At 47.5% G+C, this 27,846-nt stretch overlaps 1 protein-coding gene across 1 annotated transcript in view; it reads right to left on the reverse strand.

The window, feature by feature from the left end:
- LOC147717966 (bile salt-activated lipase-like) overlaps nt 1–27,846 on the reverse strand; it is a 71,575-nt gene that overhangs the window by 33,668 nt on the left and 10,061 nt on the right. Inside the window, exons 2-7 of the mRNA XM_086924746.1 lie at nt 24,473–24,626; nt 18,025–18,147; nt 14,980–15,177; nt 8,337–8,467; nt 3,907–4,014; nt 1,759–1,876 (exon numbers count right to left, since the gene is read on the reverse strand). Of these exons, the coding sequence (XP_086780872.1) occupies nt 1,759–1,876; nt 3,907–4,014; nt 8,337–8,467; nt 14,980–15,177; nt 18,025–18,147; nt 24,473–24,626 (832 nt within the window). The remainder of the gene's footprint in view (nt 1–1,758; nt 1,877–3,906; nt 4,015–8,336; nt 8,468–14,979; nt 15,178–18,024; nt 18,148–24,472; nt 24,627–27,846) is intronic.

The raw sequence follows: 27,846 nt of genomic DNA on the forward strand, positions 1-27,846 counted from the left end.
AAGGCACCGGTCGAAGTGCATTTAAAAAAGTATGGGACTGTGATACTGCGTGGCAAAAAACTATATAGTCTGCATCTTTTTTTCAGTATTTCACCTTCAGGTAAATCCATATAAATTAATGAAACATAAATGCAAGTTAAGTTAATCAGTGGGAAATGCACTATCGTACATTATGAAACCCCTATTAGTGCACTGCAGAGGTCTGTGTCTGTGAACAGAGAGCCACAGAACTGAATCCTGGTTGGTGCAGTGGAGAACAGTGATGTGTGTATGTTTAGTGCTACATCTAGACAGAAAGTACTGTGAGTGTGCAAGACATTATATTAAACTTGCATTCACAAAGATAGGCTTCCGAGCACCCTTTACAGTGTGTGTGACCAGTTGCCCACATTTACATTTCTTTCAGGCAGCAGGCACCCTGGCAAGAAGGTTTATTTAGCTGTCTGCCCTTCCCTTGGTTTCACAACACAAGAGACTCCCAGCCTTACACTTCAGCTGCACCGTTTGAACTATCAGAATCAACATCCCAGGAGAGTTCGCTTTTCACCCAAAGTAGGGGAACTGTTGTACTTACATTTTAAAAAGTATGGGCACGTCGTACCCTTACGATCCTACTCACTGCGACCTCTGTGGGAAGGACACCCGAGCGAGGGTTTCTGTAACCATCCATGCCCCTCCATAAGGACAAGGCGGATGGGCAAAGATTTGGTGGTAGGTTAATTTACAGGCATTTAGCGCACACACAGTACGTTTTTTGTTTCTTCCCTCACTTTAATAACATAGAACAAGCGCACAAGCAGAAAGGTTGCCTTCATTTGCATGTTGCCACACCCCCACCATGTTGGGAACGCCCTTTGACACTGTGCAGGCATCTCAGTTTCTACTGATACTACACACAAAACTGACTTTAGAGAACAGAAACGGATGTTAACCCCAATTGTGCTCCTGGCTCCAGGTGGCTCATGATTGCCCAATTTACTCATAATTAGGCCTGGGCAGTGAACATCGCTCTGTTCGCGGAGTTTTCTGCACTTCGAACTCCACGGAGTTCGCGGAGTGCAGAAAACTCCGATTTGTGATGTGCAGCAGAGTTTTTTCCCTGATCACGAACGGTAAGTACAGGAGCGCGAGCTGCCTCTTGGGTAGAATTTCTACCTGAGCGGCAGGAATACCAGCACAAACAGCAGTTCGCACTGCACTCCGCCAATCAGAGAACTTCGCTGAGTTTTTTTGTAACTTCGCTGAGTTTCGCGTAGCAAAACTCAGCGATCTTCACCCAGGCCTGCTCATAATCAGTTGAGCAACGTCTTAAGGATGGAAGGATGCCCTCTGTGATTTAACCTGGGGTTTTATGCTAGCACCTAGTTCCCTGACCTACTAAACTTGCAGCTTCCTTCTACATCTGGCTCCACGTTACTAACAGTAGTAGCTCCACCCACTGAATGGAATAGGTGCACATCTGACCATGTCAGGCCTCCATTAGGTCACTCACGACCACACTCGCTTGTCTTCATTTGTGCTGGTGGTTGCTGTTGGGGGGGACTCGTGCTTATTTCGGGGGAGCAGGATTAATCCAGAGGAAGACCGACAGAGAGAGACAGAGAGAGCGAGGGGGTAGAAAAGGAAGAAAGAACGAGAAAAAGGAAAATAGGAAAAAGTGTCAAAGGAAGAAAGCAGGGATGGAAACTAAGCACATGAGTGAAATAGGCATGTTCTTCTAAAGCAAAGAAAGGAAATGGTTTGGGAGGAGAGACTTACACTGCAGGCCAACAAGGACCAGTTTGTGCGCCATGGTGATGGCTCGTGGGTCTGTGGACTTCATGCAGTTCACCATGGCCTCGTTGTCGCTCACCGGGCACCCCACTTTCTCTGCTAGCTGAAAGTAGCAAAAACGATGTCACAGACAAGTCAAAGGCCATGGTGGTCTCACATTGGTGTGTCACTTTAGAGAGATAGTCTATTTTTTGTGCATTTGATGAGGCGACTAAACACGTTCGGGCCACTCACAAAGGTTACGTACACTTTTGAGTAATTTATACATGTAATTTACTCTTACACTTTCGAATAACTTTACTGCTTTTGGCTAGTTACAAAATCTGAGTATAAAGTTACTCAAAACTCTAAACTAACCCTTCTTCACGCCCTGAAAAAGGGGATGCGAGTTACTACTGCAAAAAACAGAAACAGTAGTAAGTATAGCATCACACATGGCCAGCCACTAATACTTCAAAACCATTCTATAGAAAACCATAGAGGTAAGGGTTCGAAATGAAATCCCATTGAAAATAATGTTTACATTACATTCATATTAAAATATTTTACCAATTTATTAAAAGGTTGAATACACTTTTTACATTTTTCATATTTTACCATAGAGAGAGTAGAGTCGAATTATGGTAAAGTATGGGCAACAGTAAAAAGAAGTTTCAGTCGAAAGAAAATTGTTAAAAAGATTTATAATGAATATTAACATAAATTAATGTTATATATTTATTTAAATTGTAGAACAAAATAAAAGATCTACAATATAATTAACTTAATTTTAATTACATCTTTAATTAATTTAAATACAATAAAGTAAATAAAAAATATTTTCCTGAAGTTTAAATTAAAAAGTAAATTCCCACCTGAAGTTAAAAAATATATATATTCTATTATGCTTTATTGCAAGTGATGTAATGATATTTTTATAATTAATGTTACATTTATAGATTCAAAAAAGGTTGCTGAAATAGTTTCATAATCAATTAATAAATATGTCTTTATATATAGATATTTTCAACATTCAGTAATAATAATTAATATTTAAAACTATTTTAACTAACTTAATTTAGCATTATTATCCATGTTTTTAAAAAAGTTTTTAAGGCTCTACCTCCATCATTTTCTATGGGATGGTGTTGTACTACCTGGGGTTGATCATGTGTGATGCTGGACTTACTGCAGTTCTGAGCTGGAGTAATTTACAACTGTTTTGTTTTTGGCTGTAGTAACTTTAGAACAGCAGTTTGTGCTTACTCTTTTATGGGTGGGTGCATCCGTCTCCCTAAACCCCTCCCTACCAATCCTTAAACTACTCCTCACTACTCCAAAATCCCGTCCCATTTAGTAGTACAGCGGCCCCTTTTTTCATCCACTCCTCTTGGTCATCCCACATGTACTAAGTTGTAAACTTACATGTGTGAGGGTCTCCCCACAGAGAGGATAGAAGATTTACACTTGTAGGTTTGTGAATAGCATTTTGTAGTACGACTAGAGGTATATCAAAGTTCAGTCTTTGAATAGGCCCCACTAGTAATAAATGGAGTAAAACACAAATGTATGACTTGTAATGGTGATGATTGTGTAAAGACAGCCAACGAGACAGTGACAGCGTTCCTCTGGTTCGATTGATACAGGAATATTGACAAAATATTGGAAGTCTGAATGCCATTTTCACAATTGTTTTTGTCAAAACAATCCGCATCAACTAAAAATAAGCAAAAAAACAGGTGGAATGGAATGCGCAATGAAACGCACCGGCTCCTGGTTAAACATGGATTCCAGACCAAAGCCCTGTGTACGATGCATCAGTCCAACTAGGAGCCAGGCCCACGTATCATCTTAGGGTTGCCACAACCCTGCCCCGTCTGCAGATACCTTGTAGTTAAATAATCCTGGACGAATAACTCTAACAACTCCAGACTGTTTAAAATCCTGTAAATGACACTTTTCAAGCAAGAGCTACACACATGTCACATACTGAACCAGCAAGGGGACGGACGGCAACACTTCACACCCACATATCTGGCCCGCTTTATTTTACAAACTGTGGTCTTTGCTCCTAGTGTAACATTGTGTTGGTATTTATACAACACTTTCTTACCCCTTGCATGGCCCAAACCTCTTGACTTTGTGTGCCTTTACCTTTGTAGCCCAGAAGAGAGGGTCCTTTTGGATGGCAAAGGGGCTCAGGCCCACACCGCTCTGGCTGATGGCTCGCTTGAACTTGCCCACGTTGTATGGTGTCAGTGTCTACGGCGTCCGGAGAGGGACAAAAGACAAGAGTGTTTACGGGTTGTACGTATTTCTCTACTCTTCCTACAAAACACAGAAATATGGTCCCTTTTAAAGACAGTAAAGTGTTTAGTGATCTTGTTTACAATGCCTAAAACATGTTCCTCATTTCACCATGTTTGTCTTTGGTCTTTTTTGATTATTACCCCACTTTCAATATTTCTCTTTTATTCTTGGAAAGACTTACTCTTGCCCAAAGTGTCTCATCCCAGAAGACTCCACCTTCTGAAACCCCCCCAATAAGAACATTTCTGGTCAAATTGTGGAGTGTGTTCAGTTTCACAAGACCTGGCTTTTCGAGCAGTAGCAGCATTCCCCTCCCCCCAACGCCTTGAATCCCTCACGGGTATGTAGTGCGCTTTACAAATGTGATGATTGATTGATTGAGGGGCATTGCTTGGCGTCCTTCAAGCGCCCACACTGCAGTACGCTTGAGCTACCTCTGCTCTGCCATGGCTCTGCAGGGTGAGGACAAGTGCCCAGGAGTCAGGAAGGCTAGCTCAGGACATTCAGACAAGACTCAAAGCAGCAGTGGGGGTCGAATTCGTCCCGAATATGTGCCCAGTTCTTAGCCTGTGGTCCAGAGACCTCTGAAGTCTGCAAAACCTACACAGGGGGTCTGTGACTGCTTAGAAAATCAAATATTAGTAACAGATAAGTAAGATGTATATAAATAAAGATACAAAATGTGAAATTGGAGGCTAAAAATTAATTATTAACCTCAGGTTGTTTCGTGAGAGCAGTGCAGCTGCATCAAGCAAGATATAGTATGGATGATGAGAGGCCCGATTAAATTTAGCAAAGCTCCAACATTCCACCTAAAATTAAACATTTGATTTTTTAAATATTTATTTGGGAATTAAATAAAATATTTCATTTCATCATTTGTGTATTTGTTTGATTTTTATTTGTGTATTTGTTTGATGAATTCTTTTGACTGTATTTTATGTGTATTGTTTTGCAGCTCAAATCATCAAAAATACTCAGGCTGGGGTCCCCGGCTTCCAGTGATGACTCGGTCGGGGTCCCCGGCTTCCAGTAATGAGGCAGAGGGGATCCCCGGATTCCAGTATTGACTCAGTGGGACTCCCCAGCTTCTAGTAATGACTCAGTGGGGGTCCCTTAATTCCAATAATGAATCAGTGGGGGTCCCCAGGTTCCAGTAGTGATTTAGGGGTCGATTAGGATTGCGGTGAATCCGCATCCTCCGTGCCAGCGGTGGCTTCCGCCGGCCCGGAGGATGCGGATTCACCGCTGCGGTAAATGAAAAGACCCCCCCCCGCCACATTAGGATAGCTGGGGGGTCATCGGCGGACGGGAAGACCGTCCGCCGCTTTTCGGCTGCGGTCGCCTTCCGACCGTGGCGGAAAAGCTCTAATATGGTGGCGGTGTCTATCAGACACCGCCAGCCATATTAGGATGAGCTTCAGAACATGCCTTTCCGTAGCGGCATTGCATACGGTCTTTTCTTTGGGGGCCAGGTTGCGGGCCGCCAGGGTGAAGGAGGGTTGGGGGGTGCACATGGGGGGTACCTATGGTACCCCCCTGCATTTGCATGCACAATGCGGCAGGCATCGCGCGGTGCCTGCCGCTGTGCATGCAAATGCACAGCATGCATATTTAACTTTGCGGTGGGTGCTGCTTAAAGCACCACCCGCCGCAATGTTAAATATACGGTCACATCCTAATTCCATCGGAGGGACCGCCGCTGCCCCTGCGGACGGTCCCTCCATCTCGGGGATGGCGGACAGACGCAGGTCCGTCCGCCATCCTAATAGGCGCCTAAATTGGGGCAGTGGCGTATCCTCCGCTAAGGGGAGGAGCGTCGCCCCACTGCTCATTGAGCAGTAAAAAGGGAAAACAATAAAACGATAATAAGGTTATTATCGTTTGCTTCGGGCTGGGTTAAGGTGGGCGGGGCTGGTGGTTCAGGGTGGGAGGAAGAGTGGACTATGCACACTAAGTGCGCATGACTGCTTTGCCGGCTGTTTTCGGCCGGCCAAGCAGTCATGCGCACTTTGCATATTCCCAACCAGCCTGTAATGGACGGTCTGGTGGGGAATATGCGCAGGCTCCCTGTTGCGATCTGAGCACCGATTCACTGCGCTCAACCCAACCACAACGCTGCATTGCGGCTTTGTGATTGGCTTAAGGGAGCCTGTGTGCCGGGTGCTTCCTGCAGCTTCTTCCCGAGCAGAAAAGAGACGTGGCCATCAGAAAAGGAAATGTGTTTTTGTTTTTATGCCCCCCAAAACCTTTCACCCCCCGTTCCCTACCAGCCGCCACTGAGTTGGGGTACACCGAAGTCAAAAGGTTAGGAGCCGCTGATTTATAATAATGCGGTGTCAGGGCTTCCATGTCTCGTGATGACACATCACAACATGGACATAACGTGTCGGTCTGCCATCAGTAAAGACACATATATTTGATAAACTTTACAGAAATATTATTTCCACACACATTCCCCATTTACAAGTGGCTGTGTACCAGGGCTCTGGTGGCCCAAAAATAATAAAACGTGCCCACCTGGGGGAGCGGTCCCCACACTTCTTTCTGGACAGCGGTTCATTTATTCATACTTAATGCAGCTGACAGATTTTGTTACTAAAAAAAAATGAACTTCAAGGCTACAATAGTTATTTAGCTCCCCGAATGAACATCCAGATGACATTTTCAAAACACAGTAGTGACGGTTTCCTTCAGGGCTTTAAGTGGGCCGGGTCTCTCCGGGTCTCAGTCCTGGTAGTAACTAAAATGTGTCGTGTTTTGGCCCTGTATTCATCTCCTTAACACAAAAACACAGATCGATTGCTGAACGAGGAATTTAAAGAAGGTCAAGTTAATCTGTCTCACTCCTGTTTATATTTCACGTTTTGCTTAATTCAGGATTCCCTAATGGTGTGTGCTTTCTCTAGGAAGTTGTGTTATGAATTTTTTTCAGGCAGTATATCACTCTTGTATAGCGCTTACTTTAGACTGTGTCACGTCCAAGTATTATTACCAGGCTACGTACGATTGAGAGGTCTAAAACTGAGGCTAGAGGCAGTGCGAGTTCCTGTCAGTGCCAGTCATGGGTTCAAAAAGGCAGTGGCGGCCCCTCAATTAAGGCTGAGGAGCGTTGCCCCGCTGAGCAATAAAATGACAATAACGTATCGCTATGATCATTTTATTTTTACGATTGCATGAAGTCAGTGGCCTGTGTGGAGCGGGGCTTGCCAAAGCAGGGGAGGGGTGGTTTGCACTCCCAAAGTACGCATGAACTGTTTGACCGACCCTCTTGGGCCGACGAAACATTGATGCGCACTTTGAATGTTCCCCACAAGGCTGCATTACACTGGTGAGGAACATGCACAGGCCCCCTGTTCAAGTCTGAGCACCGATCCATGCGTTGTGATTGGCTCAGGGGAGCCTGTGTGCCGGGTGCTTCCTGCTGCCGGGACTGCAGGAAGAAGGAAAAGGATGCAGGAAAGGCGGCAGCCGGCCAGCCGTTCCAAGGTAAGTGTGGTTTTGGTTGTTGTTAATTTACCTCCCCTCCCTCCAGCCTCACCACCCCTGCCGGTAGCAGCCGCCACTGCAAAAAGGTGTAGACACCCTTGAACCGCCACTGAGGGCTCCCGCCCTTGTTCAGCGCGCTCGGTTGCTTTGCAGGTAGGTTTGCATTCAACAAATACCTATGCGTACATAGACATACATACAAGCACCCATAGATGTCATTTAGGGTTCGCCGGGGGTTGCAGCTGCGACCCCGGGCTTGACCCTTGCTACACCTGACCCTGCTTTGCGACCCCTGGTGGCAAATCAGTGCCTAGAACACAGGAGCAGCTCACCCTAATGGACGTCGTTTGGAGCTCCATTTTCATGGTTTTCTGTTAAATTATTATTACCCAAATAGTGAATAATATTATTCACTATTATTGTAATAAAAATGGAGTATAATTAGCTCGAATTTCTCCCTATCTGACAGACAAGGTAAGAAAAAAATGCTTTTGAATGTATGTTGTATGCATGCTTGTCTGTGTGTGTTTATCTGAGAGTGTGCAAATGTGTGTGTCTGTTCAAGCATGTGTGTGTGACAAAGTAAAGATGAAATAGTGTGTGATGTCACTTCCGCTACCCATGGCATTTTGGTGAATTGATGCGCATACAAGCCCCGCTTGCCCTTCTCGTCTCACATCACACCACAGCAGTGAACTCAGTTCTCAGATGGCAACGGATGAAGCCCGTCACAACACAGTCCTATCAGTTCTTTCGCCAGTGGAAGGAATCCGCAGATTTCTTACCTGTAGACTGACACTGGCTCCCCCAGCAGACTCCCCGAAGAGGGTGATGTTATCCGGGTCACCCCCAAAGGCAACAATGTTTCTCTTCACCCAGGAAATGGCCATGTGCTGGTCCCAGAGTCCATAGTTACCTGAGCAAAAACACAAAGGCGTTTAAAAATCGAAAACAGGACTGTCTCAGCCCAACCTGACCAGACTTTCAAAAGCACCAGTTTTCCTGAGAAAAAAAAACAAATTCCTTATTGCCTCGCAGCAGATGCGTATCGAGGGGGGGAGGGGGTGGGGGAGGGGTGAGGGGGTGTCTGTCCCAGGCGGCATGAGTTTTTGAGGCCGCGCCCCCGCCCCCTCCACTCTTACCTGTGGCCTTGCGTCAAAAGCACTTAACGTCATGGGCAGCCAAAGGTGAAGCTACACCACTGCCTCACAGTCCACCCTCCCCCTCTATGAAAACTAGAAGAGACAGGCACTGAAAGAGTAAGTGTTAAAAGAAATTCACATCTACTGAGAGAATGTTTCAACTCCATTAGGGCGGAAGAGCGTCGCCCCACTGCTTTCTCACAGTGCCAGAAGCAGAAACAAAACATTGTATTTTAAATAGCATTTTATGTTTCTGCTTCTCGTGCTGTGGGCCCTGACTGTTTGGTTGTCCCTCAGGGGCCGACCAAACCAGTCATACGCACTATGCATTTTCTCTATGTAGGCTGCGTTGTGATTGGCTTAGGGGAGGGAAGGGAAATGAAGATGCCTGCTCCCTGACGCAGGACCGGGTCAGGAGCAAAGGCGGTGCAGGACACGGTAAGTTACATTTTTTAAGTTTATGTTTAAATTCCCCCGCTCAAATCCCCACGCGAACCCCCCCACCGACTAGTCATGCAAGCCGCGAATGCACCTAATCATTAAAAAAGTAACGCTCCCATGGTGCAAGCCTCTCGTAAATAAAGCCCCCCAGGGTCTAACAGTGCAGAGTATCTCTGGGTGTCTGCTGGTCTCCTGGAGTACAATTTTGTTCATTATCACTGAGTCTCTGATAGTCATTATTACATTTGCCTCTCTGTTGATCTCTGGTGTCTGATAGTGTGCATTATATCTGGGTGGCTGACAGTGTGCATTATCTCTGGGTGTCTGATAGTGTGCATTATCTCTAGGTGTCTGACAGTGTTCATTATCTATGGGTGTCTGATTGAGTGCAATATCTCTGCATGTCTGCTTGTCTCCAATTGCCCGATATTATCTCCGGATGACGTCAGGTGTTAGACTCCCCGGATCTCTGTTGATGTCTGTTATTCTCCATCTATTGGTAGCTGACAGTTTTACTTTTGCCTTGGTGTCTTATAGTATTAATTATCTATGGGTGATGTCTGGTGTCAGATTCTCTGTGTGTCTGGTGGTTTCTGTTGCTCTCTGTCTAATGGTGATTGATAGTGTTACTTTTGTCTGGGTGCCTGATGCCCTTTGGCAGTGCTGATTATTATAAGGTGTCTGTTGGACTCTCAGCATCTGAAACTCTCAAACTTGCCTCAGCCCATCATGATTCTTCCTTATTTGCCCCTTCCAGAAAGGTATGTGCTGCCCCTATACCTAACATCTCGATTCACCCCTACCCGCTCCCCTGCAGGCCCTCCACTCACTCCTTGCACTGTTAGCCTCGACAATGAAACACTCCTCTGAGGACAAACTCAACAGCCCAGATAACCCCAGCTCAATGTGCAGACCTGTCTCCCCCACCCACTGACCCCTAAATCATGCCCTGCCCCTCGGCTGTCCAACTACTGGGTGGGCTTGCTCTTCTGCAAGAGTTTTCCAAGGCAAGTTAGGAAAGTCCCTTGGGAGGCCGGACTCATCCTGAACATACCACAACGCAGCCACATCACGGGCCACCTGAGAGGCCTTCACTGGCAAACTATCAACAAAAGAATTACCTTCAAGCTCCTCACGCACACCTACAACGCCCTCCACAATACCAGACATGCATACCTCAACCATTGCCTGTCTTTCTACACTCCCACCACACATCTCTGCTCTGCCCACCTGGCCCTGGCCACCAGCCCACGAATCCGCAAGACCATGGCTGGAGGAAGATCCTTCTCCTACCTCGCATGAAGACTTGGGACTCCTTGCCTCTGCGCTCAGGCAATCCCCATCGCTGCCACAATCCAGGAAGGACCTCAAGAACTGGCTCTTTAACTGATATGCAGGCCCCCCCTCCCTCCTCTCAGAACCGTGAGAACCTTACCAGTGAGTAGTCGCGCTTTACAAGAAACCTGATTGATTGGACAGGTACAAGATGCCTAGGCAGCAGGTGCGAAGGTTCCTTATGTGCTGGGGGCTGCTCTTCTGTGAGAGGCTTCCCTTGGGTGAGCGGAACTTGCAGAGTTTTACTCCACAGAATCCCGCAGAGATATTGAAAAACTTTGTGAGGTACGGCAGAGTACCATGAGTGGGAGATTTCTGGTCCCTCGTGCTGCTCACTCTGATTTTCAACGCTAGGAGATTGTCCCACGCTGTAAAATCTGCACGAATGGCATCACGCAGCGTGCCAGCGGGCGCTGCTTCTTTCTGCCACTCCAGAATTTCTATTTGAGCAGCAGCTTTTGCAACGCCAGCGACAACTTTCCCAACATGAGTAGTAGTGACTTGCAGTGCCTTCCCACGTTGAGAAATATCACTGGGAGGCGGTCGAGCGCTTTTATTTTCTTGCTCGCCAACTTAAGGTTGGTGAGCTGCGTACAAGAAAAACTCCACCACATGGAGGCTGGCAGAGTTTTTGATGAACTGAAAACTCGAGTTTACCACCCACCCCTACTTTAAAGACAGGCCAGAAGAGTGCCAGGGAGGCATGGACAGGTAGGAGATCCCTAGGCAGCAGGTGAAAAGGTCCCTTGCATGAAGAGGGTAGCAGGGGGGCTGCTCTTCCACGTAAAAGAAACAAGATTCATCTTGTGTATTTTGCTCTTCTACGTAAGGTTGCCAAGGCAAGCCCGGAGAGTTTTATGGGAGGCCTGGCAGGCAGGAGATCCCTAGGCAGCATATATAAAGGTTCCTTACGTGAAAGGGGAGGTGCAGAGCTTTATCAAGCAGTATTGGGTTTGTGCCTGGAGAGGAAGCATGAGATATGTCTACCAAAGCCAGCCTCTGCATGACTGTGCCATGGCTGCGGGACAGAAAAATAAAGCCTTGTTGTCATAATTGTGTTGCTTTTGCCATCACATACGCTAAATGTACGGTCCAGAACTTGTCATGCACAAGCTTTTATGTAGCCAAGCGGGTATCTGAGCGACCAGGTATGTAGCAATTGTATAGCACCATCCCACATCTTAATGAAACCGCAAAGTGCTATCCAATTGGTCCAGTACATAGTTACTACGTTTGTGAATAGCTATGGAAAAGGTTTTTGGTTGCGGAGTCGTCTTTGAGTAGTAAGGTTAGGGGGGTGGGCGATAAATCCTACTCTGATGGCAAAGTTGTGGCCACTTCGCGTTATGGCCAAACTCCGGCAACTGCCGCATGGCAAAGTTTTTGCTCACCAATGGTAAGTTGGTGGGCACAAGTGAGATTTTGCGTCCCCTAGAGCAATTTTCAGTCACTAGGAGGGCAACCGGCGAGATTTCCCCAACGCAGACGGTCGCTGGTGGTCATGAATGTTTGCGGACAGAAAGCAGCCGCTTGAGTTAAAAATCTACTCAAGCGGCAGAAAAATCAACTCGAGAAGAGGCACCCACCGGAGTGCTGCGTGGTGCCGTTTGCGGTCATAAAGCTGCCGCTGGAGTAGAAAATCTACTTGAGCGGCAGCAAATTCAACTCATGAAGATTTGCCTTCTGGTGGGCTGTGTGGTTCCGTTCACGCAGATTTTTCAGCACAGAACTAGTTTCTGGGGCAAAAATTAATTAAACAATTTATAATGCAAGTCAAACAAAAATATTAAAACCAAAAAAGATGTCAATATACTTCTATATGCTCAAGTATGTAACGATGATAACAATATAAATAAATAATAATGCTAGGCAAAACTGCCCAAAATAATCTGTGGCTTCTCCCTGTCACCTACACTGTAATCTAACTTTTCATTAATTAGGTAAAAAACATTAAGCGTTTATGTCAGAAAGAGATACTCTTCTAGAAGCTGAATTGTGCATGTGAATATGTAAAATCTGGGCCCAGTCTCGGCTTCCCTGTTTCACCAAAAGGTGTGATCCTAGACAACGTCATACTTCAGGGATCCTCCTTTTTAGCCTGCAGGCTGAATGGGACTCTTCCATTTTTAGATCTTTCTCATTGCCCTGCAGGACTAGTATTCAAAGCGGCAGGTGGGGGTGGGGCCGAGGGTTGCAGGATGCAGACAGCAAACAGCAAACACGGCTTTCAACTTCACCCCCCCCTTTGTCCTGCCACACGCAGAACGAGGGCAGTAAGCATGGGCGAATTTTGCGAATCTGGCGTTCGCGAATTTGTGTATTTGCGAACTCGCAATCCGCAAAATCCGCGAACTCTCGCGAATTTGCGGATTTTTTTTGTGTAATCGCAAGGGTTTCTGCCAGTTCGTGAGGGTTTTGTACCAGTTCGCAATTGCGAACTTACTTGTCGGCTCGCAACGGTCGCGACTTTGTTGTTTCTACGTCTGGTTCATCATCACAGGTTCACAGCACCCTCTGTTTCACAACTGGCACCCTCTGATTCACCCATGCCACCCTCCGGTACATCACTGCCACCCTCTGAATCATCACTGTAGATTATGGGGGGGGAAAGCAAGCACACCTGCCCTGCTTCAACTGACATAAATTAATTTGGTGTTGATTAATGTGTCACTGAATTTAAACTTCCAGTCTGGCACCTGCTTCCTTATCTGTAATTTGCTTTCTGTTGCAGTGCAATTATTTTCCCCAGAACCTTTGTGGCCTACTTGTAGCTATTCTATGAGCCTGCTGTGAGGGTCAGAGCAGAGTCATAGAATAGTTGCAAGTAGGCAACTGAACTCTGCAGGGGCCCCAGTCAGGAAGCACTACAGGGAATGGTTACTAATGATGAGTTTGAACTTTTGCACCTGCTGAGTGCTTTCAGTTTTGCTAAACTCGTTTTTCTGCAGAACAGCAACTCTAATGCCCCAAACAAACGTAGGCAACTGAACTCTGGAGGGGCCCCTCAGGAAGCACTACAGGGAATGGTTACTAATGATGAGTGAACTTTTGCACCTGCTGAGTGCTTTCAGTTTTGCAAAACTCGTTTTTCTGCAGAACAGCAACTGTAATGCCCCAAACAAACTTACTTGTGAAAGTTGATTTCTAATCCAAAAGTGATCCAAAGAAAGTCAAAAAGGCCTCAAATCCAAAAAAGTGCAGGCAAATGTCAACCTGAGGAGTTATTCTGATAAAAATCATCATTTTCAGAAGGTTTATGTTGCTTGCTGTGGATTTCTTGTGCAGAATTGCAAGTTTTGTAATTTTGCGTGTGCGAGATTGTTGCTGCCCGCCGCATCTACATGTTCGCAATTGCGAACTCTTGCGATGCGTCGCCAAACTCCCGCGCGATCCCGCAGCAAGATCCAAAATGGCGCAGCACTCGCAAAATATCGAGAAAAACAACTCGGCAAACGCTGAATGACGGTAAGTCACGCCGCACGCCGCAATATTGTATCACCAAGCAAAAAAATCCGCTGCGTGCGAATTTGCGGATTTTCGGTAAATTTGCGAGGGTTCGCGGATTGCGAATTTACCAAAAATCTGCAAAATCCGCGAGCGGAACGGATTTTCCGCCCATGCTTAGAGGGCAGGTGTAAAAAGCACAAACAAAAGGGCTCAGGGCGTGTATGGGCTCCTGACTCACCTTCATTCGGTGACCAGCAGATTGGTCACTGATACCCAGAGGCAGGTCAGCAGGTCAAGTGCAGGCCAGGGCCCTTATAGGCAGCGCTTTTGCACGCTAATAGCCCTGCAAATCATGGAAGACACAGAGAATAGTTTTATCCCTTCATCCCCCTCACCCTTTTCCTCCATGTCCCCCCCAAACCAAAATCTGTGGGCAGGACCGGACTGGCGTAGCGGGCACCAGGCATTTCCCCAGTGGGCCGCTAGGGTGGGGGCCGGTATTGTTAACCTGTAACAAAATCGACCGAAACCAACGATTGCAAACAGCTCGGCAGCACCCCTCCTCCCCCACAGGGAGGTCGGCCTAGTAGTTTGCTGGGTTCCCAGCCCGGCCCTGTCTGTGGGAGCTATATCCACCATGTCCAACACACTTCCTATGCCCATGCCTCTCCGCTCCATTACATTGTTAACCAGATGCCTAAGGCTGGCTGTAGATATCCACAAAGCACTTCAGCTCAGTCTGTGAATACTCGGGTTAAAGAAAGATCATTTTGTCAACAAGGCTCTTCCCTCATTTGTCCACTCCAGACAACAGCTCAGTGCTTGGAGGCAGCTTCCAGGGTGCTTTGCAATTCCTTCAAGATCCATAATTCCTGCAGCGTTTCATTAATTTATTTAGAGGCGAGAACCTCCAGAGATCAGTGCTGCAGATGTGGCAGGTGGCTTGGACTTTCCCCCAGCCATCCAATAGCTGCTCTGCCCCCCACACCCAGCATCTCCAGCATTTGCTCCCCACAAGCATCAGTAGTGACTGTGGTGGTACTCTGTGAATGGTGACCCTTACCTGGCGCGTTAGCATCTCCGGTGCTCAGGAACCCCAGGGGTCCCACGCGGTAGTTGAAGGTGACCACGATGACGTTGCCGCGCACTGCCAGCTCTTCGCCGTCGTACAAGTAGTTGTTCAAGAAGTTGGCTCCCTGACTCGCCCCCAGTAGGAAGGCTCCACCATAGATCCAGACCATGACAGGCATGTGGGTGGAAACTGTAGGAGAGAAGAGAAGGCGTCAGTGCTCCCTGCAGTTAGGGCATGTGGGTGGAGACTGTGGAAGAGAAGGAGCCACGCCCCCTGCAGGTGGGATATGTGCATGGAGACTGTGGGAGAGAAGAGTATGTGCCAGCTCCCCCTAGAGGTAGGGCATGCAGATGCAGACTGAGCCTGAGAACATGGGCTGTGTGAGCCTGGATAAAGACAACATGGGCTGTGTGAGACTGGATAAAAAGAACATGCGCTGTGTGCGCCTGGATAAACGGAACATGGGCTGTGTGCGCCTGGATAAAGAGAACATGGGCTGTGTGAGACTGGATAAAGAGAACATGGGCGGTGTGAGACTGGATAAAGAGAACATGCGCTGTGTGCGCCTGGATAATGAGAACATGGGCTAGGTGAGCCTGGAGCCTGAGGACATGGGCTGTGTGAACTTGGAGCCTGAGAACATGGGCTGTATGCGCCTGGATTCATAGAACATGGGCTGTGTGCGCCTGGATTCATAGAACATGGGCTGTGTGCGCCTGGATTCATAGAACATGGGCTGTGTGAGCCTGGATTCAGTGAACATGGGCTGTGTGCTTCTGGATTCATAGAACATGGGCTGTGTGCGCCTGGATTCATAGAACATGGGCTGTGTGCTTCTGGATTCATAGAACATGGGCTGTGTGCGCCTGGATTCATAGAACATGGGCTGTGCGAGCCTGGATTCAGTGAACAAGGGCTGTGTGAGCCGGGAGCCTGAGAACATGGGCTGTGTGTGCTTGGTTCCAAAGAACATGGACTGTGTGAGCATGGATCCATAGAACATGGGCTGTGTGAGCCGGGAGCCTGAGAACATGGGCTGTGTGTGCCTGGATCCAGAGCACATGGGCTGTCTGAGGCTTGTGCCTGAGAACATGGGCTGTGTGTGCCTGGATCCAGAGAACATGGACTACATGAGCCTGGATCCAAATAACATGGACTGTGTGAGGCACGCGCCTGAGAACATGGGCTGTGTGAGGCTCGCACCTGAGAACATGGGCGGTGTGAGACTGGAGCCTCACAACATGGGATGCACGAGCCTGGATCCAGAGAACATGAGCTGTGTGAGCCTGGATCCTGTGATCATGGGCTGTGTCAGTCTGGATCCTGGGGTCATGGGCTGTTTGAGGCTTGTCCTGAGAGCGTGGGCTGTGTGAGCCTGGATCCAGAGAACATGGGCTGCATGAGCCTAGATCCAGAGAACATTGGCTGCATGAGCACAGATCTAGAGAACATGGGTTACGTGGGCCTGGATCCAGAGAATATGGGCCGTGTGAACCTAGATGCAGAGAACATGGGCTGTGTGAGCCTGGATCCAAAGGACAAGGGCTACATGAGACTGGAGCATGAGAACATGGGCCGTGGAGTCAAGCCTGAGAACATGGGCTTTGTGAGCCTGGATCTAGAGAACATGAGCTATGAGAGCCAAGCCTGAGAACATGGGCTGTCTGAGCCAGGATCCAGAGAACATGGGCTACGTGAGCCTAGATCCAGAAAACATGGGCTGTGTGAGTCTGGCACATGAGAACATGGGCTACATGAGCCTGGAGCCTGAGAACATGACTCTTGTGAGCCAAGCCTGAGAACATGGGCTGTGTGATCCAGGATCCAGAGAACAAGGGCTGTGTGAGCCTGAGAACATGGGCTGTATGAGCCTGGATCCAGAGGACTTGGGCTGTGTGAGCCTGGAGCCTGAAAACATGGGCTACATGAGACTGGAGCCTGGGAACATGGGCCATGTGAGCCAAGCTTGAGAGCATGGGCTGTGTGAGCCTGGATCCAGAGAACATTGGCTGTCTGAGCCCAGATTCCAAAACAATGGGCTGTTTGAGTCTGGAGCTTGTGAACATGGGCTACATGAGCCTGAGAACATGGAATGTGTGAGGCCTGTGGCTGAGAACATGGGCTGTGTGAGCCTAGATCCAGAGAACGTTGTTTGTCTGAGCCTAGATCCAGAGTACATGGGCTGTGTGTGCCTGGAGCCTGAGAACATTGGCTGTCTTAGCCTGGAGCCTGAGAACATGGGCTACACGAGACTGGAGCCTGAGAACATGGTCTCTAAGAGCTTGGATCTAGAGAACAAGGTCTGTCTGAGCTTAGATCCAGAAAACATGGGCTGTGTGAGCCTGGAGCCTGAGAACATGGGTTACATGAGCTTGGAGCCTGTGAACATGGGCTATGTGAGCAAAGCCTGAGAACATGGGCTGTGTGAGCGTGGAGCCTGAGAACATGGGCTGTGTGAGCGTGGAGCCTGAGAACATGGGCTGTGTGAGCCTGGAGCCTGGGAACATGGGCTACATGAGACTGGAGCCTGAGAACATGGGCCATGTGAGCCAAGCTTGAGAACATGGGCTGTGTGAGCCTACATCTAGAGAACAAGGGCTGTGTGAGCCTGGATCCAGAGAACATTGGCTGTCTGAGCCTAGATCCTAAAAACATGGACTGTTTTTAGTCAGGAGCTTGTGAACATGGGCTACATGAGCCGGAGAACATGGACTGTGTGAGGCCTGTGCCTGAGAACATGGGCTGTGTGAGCCTAGATCCAGAGAACATGGGTTGTGTGAGCCTGGAGCCTGAGAACATGGGTTACATGGGCCTGGAGCCTGAGAACATGAGCTACATGAGCCTGAATCAAGAACTCATGGGCTTTGTGTATCTGGATCCAAAGTTCAGAAGTTCTTTCTATCTGGATCGGGAAGTCACATCCGGTGTCAGCCTGGACTCTGCAGTCCTCCCCAGCATAGAGATAGAGACAGTGGTCTTTGAAGACCTGGATCCAGAGGCCATAGTCCTTGCCAGGTGATCCCCACCCCCACTTACTTCCTTTTCTGGACTGAGGGATCCAGATGTTCAGGTACAGGCAGTCGGTGCTCCCAAACGCTTCGGACTGGTCTATCTTAGCCTGCAAACAGCGGGGCTTGAATTTCTGGGTCTTCAGCGTTCCTGAAAAAAGAACAAAAATACAAGGACAATTAAAAACGACAACTACACTTTTCAGAATTCTGCACGTCGCACTACTGCACTGACTTTTAGCGCCAGGCGCTTGTTCCACATTGTAAAGTCAACAGGAAAGGCACCGCATGGTGCGCCAGAGGACGTTGTATCTTTCTGCCGCTCGATTAGATTTTCTACTCGAGCGGCAGCTTTCTCAACGCGGACGGTCGATCACTGCTGCAACCACTCGCATTGAGAAATTTCGCCTGTAGGCATCCTGGCACCTGGAAATTGCGCTAGGGATGCAAATTCTCGCTCGCGATTGCCAACTTAAAGTTGACGAGCTGCGAGCAAGAAAAAACTCTTTCACACACCAGTTGGAGAAATTTTGCTGGAACTCCATATTCCAAGCGAAACTCGGAGTGGGCAAAACTCCGTGAACTCCACCAGCAGAGCGGAAATATTTGTCCACCCCTAGTCAAAAGGGCCTGCTAAGGAATGCCAGGCTCGGACTGGCCTAAAGGTCAGTCTGGCAGTGGGAGTTGGACTTATCTGACCAGACAGTGTGTCGGATGAGTGGGGGCCAGTTTTATGGTGTGAAGGGCCAGTTTTGTGACTGTTCTGAATAGTTCTTTATAATGACTAGAATGCAGCAGCAGGCAGCACAGTGCAGGCAATGGTACGTTCCTCTGGGCACAGAGCAGCATGTGCTGAGCAGCACGCGAGGTATGGAAGGAGCCGCGTCATATCAGATCAAGGTGCCCCAGCCAGTGGTTCTAACTCACCCCCACTCAGGCAAGCTACTGAATGCACCAGGGGATACCCATTGCCCAATGCCACCTCATTGCCCCAAACCCCCCATGCCCAGCAGAAGTGGATTGGTCTGTGGTGGTTGGTGTGGGCGAGTCAGGTCCACTTCCCCTCGAGACAGTGCAAGCAAGGGTTCACCAAACCACACCAGGCATGACGGGTGGGAGATTACTGTCTCTCAGCCGCCTGTGGGGTTGTAATTTCTTTAAGTAGCTGACCCTAAGGAGGGTCGATTGTAAAGGAGGCGAAGAGGATGCAGCAGCAGAGGAGCCGCACAGGGGCAAATTGGGGACATAGTTCAGTTGCCCGTTATGTACGGGTGGAGAAGCGTGGCTCAGTGGTTAGAGGCGGCAGACCCGGAAGCTGAGATCAACCGTGGACCAGGGTTCGATTCCCCGCCTCGGCGGGTCTCGGGCTCAAAATTCCACGGACTTGACAATTCTCGCTCTGGTGCCTACTCAACTCACGGGGTCACACTCTGCGACTCTGGGCAATAGCTTGCTTAATCTCCACTACGGCCCCTCGCGGCGGGATGCCTGGCTTTCACCTTGTGGGACACCCTGCCGTGGTTTCTCACAGGGGAATACCAGGACGGGTTCCCTAAGCAAGCGCCGGGACGCTTACGGGCAGCTGTGCGCTTTACAAGTCCAGCACATTTACATTTACATTTACCCTCCACATTAAGGGACCAAGCATAGGGGCCTGGTACTTGAAAGAAGGTCTCTGCTCCTGGCTGGAGAAAGCAGGGGTACGGAAGCCCCTGAGTGAAAGATAGTATCACAGAGCAAAGTGAGTGTCACTACTGTGTTTCCCTAATATTACCACCGGTGTTTGGGGTTCCCTCCTCACAGGCCATCTAAACAACATGCCTGAAGCAGTCAGAGTTGCCTCGATTTGCAAGTGTGGCCACTAGTGTTACCACTCGACTCACCAGCGGAGGCCTCTTTTATTTTAATTCCTGGACTATTGTCTGTCCCAGACTGACACTGACCAGGGCTTGGCCGCCCAATGCGCCTAGTGAGTGATGTATTGGCCAGGTGGGTGCATGGGGCTCCCAGAAGCCCATTGAACCACCTTGCTTATGAAAGCAAAGCTCAACGTCACCAACAAAGACACCGTGTGTAAAACATGGGCCTACAAAGCAGTGCTTTAAATGGAAAATTAGAAGTGCCGGTACTCACTAATTAGACTGGGTAGGCCGTTAGGGGCGTGGCTATTAGCTAGGAATGTACCACTTGCCACATAAGTAAGCTTTAATGCAAATGTTCTGATAGTCATGTAAAGCACTTGGACGCCCATGGGCCAAATTCGTGCAATATCAAACTGTCTCTTTACATGGGAGACATGGCAAGCACCAGCTTCTATGTCATAGGTGCAGGGCCTAATTTTTGACAGATTGAGATTGAGCAAATTTGGGCCATGGGCATTTAAGCGCTCTACATGACAGTCGGAACATTTGCATTAAACCTACATTTTTTTAAGCACCACTGGTTAAGTGAGCTGCCCAGAATCACAGGGTGCTGAGCCGACATCAGGAATCAAACCTGGTTCCCCAGTTCCACTGTTGGCGTCACTAGCCACATCCTCAATTCAATTCTTCATCTTTATTCGATCAAAAATATATTAGACCATAAAAGCACATTTGGCAATGACAACCACATATAGTAATAAAAAAGTACATCCTCAATCCAATTTCATTAATATTTCGTTATCACTAAAATGTACACATATGACATTTAAAGGAATGCAAAAATATTAAAAATCATGTATCATATATAGAACCAGTTCATTCTGGCCACATCCTCATTCTTGTTGCGATGCCAAATAGAACCTTCACCACAGGAGCACCCCAGCGCAGGAATACACTACCCGTTGCCTTCCAGAGCGGCACGTAAACACGCTCCATCTGAAAGGGTCATTAGCAGTAGTTTTTGCATTGCACGTACCCGTACTTCAGGGCCCAAGCCCTGCTGCTTCTGGGAGTACCGGTACTCTCCTTGCCCAAAAACAAGTTCCGTTACTCAGGAGGTGAAAACTGAGAAGTGCCGGTACTCAGTACCGGTCAGTACCGGTTCATTTAAAGCACTGCTTCAAAGCACCCTTGACTCTGGGTCCACTGCTGCTGGACACAGGGTAATAGTTAACGTATTTTACATGTTTACTTTGGGAACACTCGCCTGCCTTGTAATGCCAATACAATTCTTTGTATTGTATGATCTGGTGACAATAGGTTAGTTTGGACCTGGAGTGTGCAGCTGCCTTCAGCAGGGCCAGTAAGAGGCACATTGTGGGGTGTACCCGGGCATTCGAAGGGTCCCTACAGGATCCGAAAAGGAGACCAAGAGGAGGGGCGGGGACACTAGGCCAAGCCTGAGACCCTGCTGGGTGCATCCGGCACGGCAGACTGCCCAGGTCACAACAGAACAGGCAGGACCCCCTCCTGCCGAAGACAAGTGAAACACTAGTGTCTATCACAATTGAAAAAGGGACTTGAGGATTTCAAATTGCAATATCTTTGCACTGCAGCTACGTCATCCTTTTGCTGTCGTTTTAAAAAATAATTTTTTGGGCCCCTCCAAGATGAGGCAGGGCAGATTGTTTATGTGTGTGTGTCCCTTCCTGCACATAAACAATCTTTAAATGGCGTTTTATAACTTCTATGTGTGCTGCTCAATGCAGCACACAGAGAAGTTGCAAAACATATTTTTTTTTAATGGTTATAATCATTGTCGTTTTGCTGTTTCCATGTGTGCTGCGTTGTGCAAGGGCAGCAGTCACACTCCCTGTGTGTAAACTTCAGAGCTGTCCAAGGTGAAAATAACGCTGAACTCCTTGGGTGGAGATGGCACTCAAGAGTCTCCGAAAGGCCTTCCTTGGAAGCACTGCGGCTGCACCCTCATAGCCGGCATCAGTGATGGGTGCACTTTGCGGGACAGTGGAGTCTGGTCTGTAAACAGATCACTTGGGGGTCGGCGCCTGCTCGAGAAGCTGCTTCATGGCCGGCGGCTTCTGATTTAGGCTCCTGGCTTGGCCACGTTCTATGATCCTGCACATGTTATGACTTGTGTACTTTACTATGCATGTTCCCTGGTGCTCTGGTGCTTGCTGCTCAGCCAGTGTGAATGTGCGGTGTGGAATGCAGCTGTGCATGTTGATGCAATGGAATGCTTGGGTGCCTGGTGATTGGCTGAGTGTAAGTTGGAGTATGGGCTGAGCAGCAGGGAGGCTGCTCCTGGTGAGGCTGTCTTAAGGACTAAGCTAAGAACCTATAAATATACTTACCTGCAACTGAGACCAAGATATCATCACCTATAACCTACAACTCGGCTACTGGACTTTCATTGGAGCATTGCATTGTACCAACATATCACTTTAGTTCCGTTCACGGGGGTTTCTTATGCCCCCCGATTCCTACTCCTGAAAGCCCAGGTTCTCAAGTGAGGTTCACTGGATGCCTCTACGTCCACTGTTAATAAACAAGGGGGTGTCGGTGTCAGCCCTGAGCATGCGGCCTGCTGGCTGCTTCCAAATCCTTCTGGAGACCTTCAGGGGTGGGTGCATCATTGTGGAAAGGGGGCAGCTTCTCTAGCTGGAGTTAAACTCTTCTATACATTCTTTGCATAGAACTGCCATTTTTACCCTCCCTTTATTTTGATGCAGTTGCAATTTTCTGTAAAAAATGCAGCAGAAAAAACCTAAGAGCACAAAGGGGCTTTACGTCTGCTTGCATTGACCTGTTTTCTTTGCGGGTCTTTCCTTGGTGCATGCAGCGGTGGTTGCTCCGCTAATGAAGAGGAGCCTCTCCCCACTGCTCTGAGTAGGGCAAAGGAAAAATAAAATGAAAACAACACAACATTATTATCATCTTATTTTTAGTATGAAGCCAGGTTTGGGCGGGGCTGGGCTGGGCAGGGTTCTTGCCAGAGGGAGGACGAGTTGTGGGCCCTCTCCAAGTGCGCATAGCAGTTTGGCCGGCCGTCTTGGGCCGGCCAAACCGTCCTTTGCACTTCGCATTTCTCAACCTGGCTGTGCTGCACAGCTGGTGGAGAACTGTCCCAGGCACTGCCTGAGCAGCCTAACAGGTCTTTCAGACCAATCATGACGCAGCTGTCATGCTGGTGATAGCAGCGTTGTGATTGGCTTAGGGGAGTCTGGGAGCTGCGGGTAGCCAGGAACAAAGACAGGCGGCGACTGGCGACCAGCAAGTTAGTCATCTTTTTTTTCCTTTCCTTTTTATTCGAAACCCTCTCCCCCACCACCATTTCCTAGCAGTGAAAACTGCGCACCAGGTCTCTTAGGAATGAGTGAGTTATGTTAGGGAATTTCATAGGGTTCCGGGGTAAATATTGGAGTGGAATAGAGGCAACTCAGACACTTGAGAGCCACACCTGGAGGACACTACAAGCGGGAAAACAGTAGGGATAAAGCAAGATACTCTTCAGCCAAGTATAATAGATATTCGTCCAGTTTTCAATTCAGCAAATGTAGAACCTTACATTCGTGATTAAAATGAGGGAAAGAGAGTAGAGATAATGGAGAAACCAGAGCACTTCAGGCAGAAGATATTTAGAAGTCATGGGGTGGGTAGAGGGGAACTCTAGGACATTGAGAACAGGCTCCACATAAGAATGGAAGGCAATGAAAGTTCAGCGTTGTGGGGTGGAAGATTTGGCAAGAAAGAGCTTGATGGATCTAAAACCAAGTCTCCATGGAAGAATGCCAGCCAGAGAGTTTAGATGGCGAGGGAGACATGTCACCAAGATCCCTGCGCTAATATATAATCTACCAGGTTAAATATTTTGTAGCTGTCACCTTACACAGAGAGTTAACAATTTTTGGGCCTCTACTTTTTTATGCGCCAAATTTCGTTTTTAATGAATGCTGCCATACTCTTGGGAGCCTGCCAAATGTCCACTTTAGCCACAGAACAATAAAGCAAAGGTTTCGGAGATAGCGAAACCGTGCCAGATCGAGGAGAAAGCCCCAATTAGAAGGACATCTCTTACTTTTCCAGCCAGGATGAAGCTCGCAGGAGTTGAGATGGCGAGAGGAGGCCAGGCCGAGGAGAAGGTGCCAGTTAGACTGGCATCTCTTACCTTTCAACTGGGCGGCAAGTCTAAGGAAATGGAAAAAAAGGGCCAAGCCCTGAAGAAAATGCCAGATAGGTGGGTATTTCTTACCTTTCTAGCTGGGCTGAAGGTTTGTGGCGACAGTGAACAGGAACCTATGCCCCCAAGAAGGTGCTAGGTATGTGGGCATTTCTTACCTTTCTAGATGGGCTGAAGGTTTGTGGAGACAGTGAACAGGAACCCATGCCCATGGGCAGGTGCTGGGTAGGTGGGAATTTCTTACCCTTCTTGCTGCGATGTGCCCATGTCGAGATGACAAAAAGGGACCAAGCCCTTGAGAAGATGTACAACAGATTGGGATCAGTTTACCTTTCCAGCTAGGGTGCAGCTTTGAGGAGAAGGTGAAAAGGGAGTAAGCCCTGGGGGATAAGTCAGTATAGGTGGGAATGTCTTACCTTGCCAGCCAGGATGAGGCTCCGGCTTCTCAAGGGTCTTAGTGGGAGCAGCAAAGGGGATTCCTTTAAAAATATCAATGTAGTCGGCAAATAGGAGTCCGAGCTTCTTGTTGGTACCCTGGACCATGCCTCCTTCAGTGTATACGACTCCAAGCTGGGTGCAGTGGGTGAAAAAGAGCGATTTAGACTCATGTGTACTAACACATTTTCCCATAGTCACAGAATGGTTAAGCCACTTTGACACATCAGGCCCTTAGAGTAGTATCAAGCTGCAGTGATGGAACTTCATGCCTCAGGATGGAAGCCAACAACACCTCCTTCTCAAATGCTTATCATTGTTGATAATATTAAAACCATTATTGTTAAACATAAATGTTGGCAATACACGTGCTAAAACCTGCACACAATTCCTTGTTAACATTTAGTTGTGACATTACTACTCACCTTTGAGGAGAAAAGGACACCCCTTCTCTACTGTTATAACTTACTACAGTTCAGTGTTTGCCTCACAGTTCCACCTCCATTCACCCACTGTCAAACAACACCCTCCCAAGAACTGCATGCCAGGCTGGGGATGTGGGGTAGGTAACATATGTGGATACCTTAAAAACGTGGCATGGATCCAATGCTTTTGACCTATGTTGAATCCCTGCCCTATTTAAAGTCCAAAGTTCCACACACATTCTGGACTCTTCTTATATTTTTGAAGGCTACAATTACAGGGGGGAGCCAAAACAATTTTCAAAAGGTTCGATGACACCATCACTCATTTTTAATAGTCTCCATTACTTCATCCTATACACACAATGGCATGTTCCTGGTGATCTGTGGTTAGGTGGTTAGCCATCAATGTTGCAGCAAGTGCATTGGCACCAGGGCCCAGCGAGACCAATTGAAATATGATTACTGCTGTAGTTTACTACCTAAACATGGGTCAGTGGCCAATTACCCTTGCTTGCACTAGAGTCCATGGCATCCTTCCTACACCTATATCCACTTCTTGGCTTTCTCCCATACGGAAGTGTTTGATTATTCCTAGCCCAGACCTGAAAATCTTCTGAAAATGAGTTTCAACTCCAAGCTCTAGGCCACCTTCTTCAGAATACTAAGCCCAGGACTTACAACACCCAAATTAGCCTAAATAATAGGGTGCATTTGAGGAGGCCTTATGACTGTAGGCGTCTGTGCAGTGGGTACAACCGTAACATAATGAGCTGTGCATATTCAGCTATAGGGATCAGTGTGCATTTAAAAGAAGCAGTAGTAGCTGAGTGAGTTGTATATATATATGATGGGAGTGAGCAGTGACCAGATGAGTGGGTGTATTTAAGGGGGGTCCTGATGAGCAGAAATCTGAAAGGGAGGTGCAGGAAGAAACCGGAAAATACCCTTTACAACGTGGTTTTTACCATGTTGTACCTTTACCACACATTTTTTACCACAAATATATTTGGAACGTGTGTGCTTTTATAACGTATGCTTTTACCACACATTTAAGGTAAGTTTGGGGGGTCTCCCCCCACAAATGCATTGTTTATATATATAAATATATATAGAATAGTCAATCCCGAAACCATCTCTCCAGTAAACCGGGCGCAGACTCCAACATATTATGGTGCATAGGTGTTTATTACTTGTCTTGACTTATGTCTATGATGCGTTTTGGCCACTCACAGTGGCCTTGTTCACATGCGCGCTGCATATAAATATATATATATATATATATATATATATATATATATATATATATATATATATATATATATATATACATACATATATATATATATATATATATATATATATATATATATATATATATATATATATATATATATATATTCGTCCCAAATGTTCCCGTCGCAGAGGGAACTGCTTGTGTTGGTGCCCGCGTGTAAAGACCGGGAGCGTGTCTCTGTTTATTTCAAAACAAAAAACAATTACGCGGCACTCTTCTTGGCAGTATATTTATTTCACAGGTCTCATGCAAAACTCCTACGCGTTTCGATATATATATATATATATTTTTTTTTCCCCAATGTTTGCTCCGAAAGGCTGCAGATGTCCCCGTGGGAGGTGGCGAGTACTCCGGCCGAGCACGCCGGTATTTCATTCAGCAACCAAAAACAGTTATCCACGCTCTCAAAAAAGCACTACTCCATGCCAGCAAGTAAATCCAAGGGTGTTTAATCACACCTACGACATGTTTCGGCTTGTAACAAGGCTTGTTACAAGCCGAAATATGTCGTAGGTGTGATTACACACCCTTGGATTTACTTGCTGGCGTGGAGTGGTGCTTTTCTGAGAGCGTGGATGACTGTTTTTGGTTGATATATATATATATATATATATATATATATACATATATATATATATATATGTATATATATATATATATATATATATATACATATATATCGTGAGCAAGGTATTTGAAATACCGAAACGCGTAGATCGAAACAGCTGCCTTTGTTGTGAAATGTAAATAAAATAAAAAAAATTGCAAAATTGACCTGTGGAGTGCGACCCGGTTTGTTTCTCCCTTTGGAGGAATAGTGTTTGAAGTGTCAGCAGCGTGGTTCAGCTCCAGGGCACCGCACCCGATCTGAGCGCTGCACAATCGGCAAATGGAACCAGCAATGGAGAGATATATATATATATATATATGGGAGACGTCTGTTCCTAATAAAGGATTGTGATTCCAACCTTTTCGAGTGCGTTTCCAAAAGAAGGGGACACCTAGAGCTTGAATATAACACGCGGCAGTCCTAGCCGCGGGAAATGCACCTCCACATCAACCGTGGGCCACGAGCTGACTTTATATGACCTCATATGTGGGACTTGGTTGGTATCGCATGGGGCATCTCTACGCTGGGGCCCATCTGCGGGCTCTTATAAAGGACTGTAAAAGGGCAGCAAGAAAACATTGATGCGCCTAAAATTGTGGATGTTATTATTTTTCAGGACACACTACAGGACCCAGAATGCTTAGCCCCGAGATGGGCGTGGGATGTGTTAAAACTGTGGGTGTGTCCCTTTGCATCAGTCGAGCCTCTGAGGAAGAAGCAACCTGCTTTGAAACGCGTAAGGCTTTTCGACATGCTGTAATTCCTACAGCGCTGGGAGACGTCTGTTCCTAATAAAGGATTGTGATTCCAACCTTTTCGAGTGCGTTTCCAAAAGAAGGGGACACCTAGAGCTTGAATATAACACGCAGCAGTCCTAGCCGCGGGAAATGCACCTCCACATCAACCGTGGGCCACGAGCTGACTTTATATGACCTCATATGTGGGACTTGGTTGGTATCGCATGGGGCATCTCTACGCTGGGGCCCATCTGCGGGCTCTTATAAAGGACTGTAAAAGGGCAGCAAG

The sequence above is a fragment of the Lissotriton vulgaris genome, chromosome 5 (genome assembly GCF_964263255.1).
Source record: "Lissotriton vulgaris chromosome 5, aLisVul1.2, whole genome shotgun sequence".
Lineage (NCBI taxonomy): Eukaryota > Metazoa > Chordata > Amphibia > Caudata > Salamandridae > Lissotriton > Lissotriton vulgaris.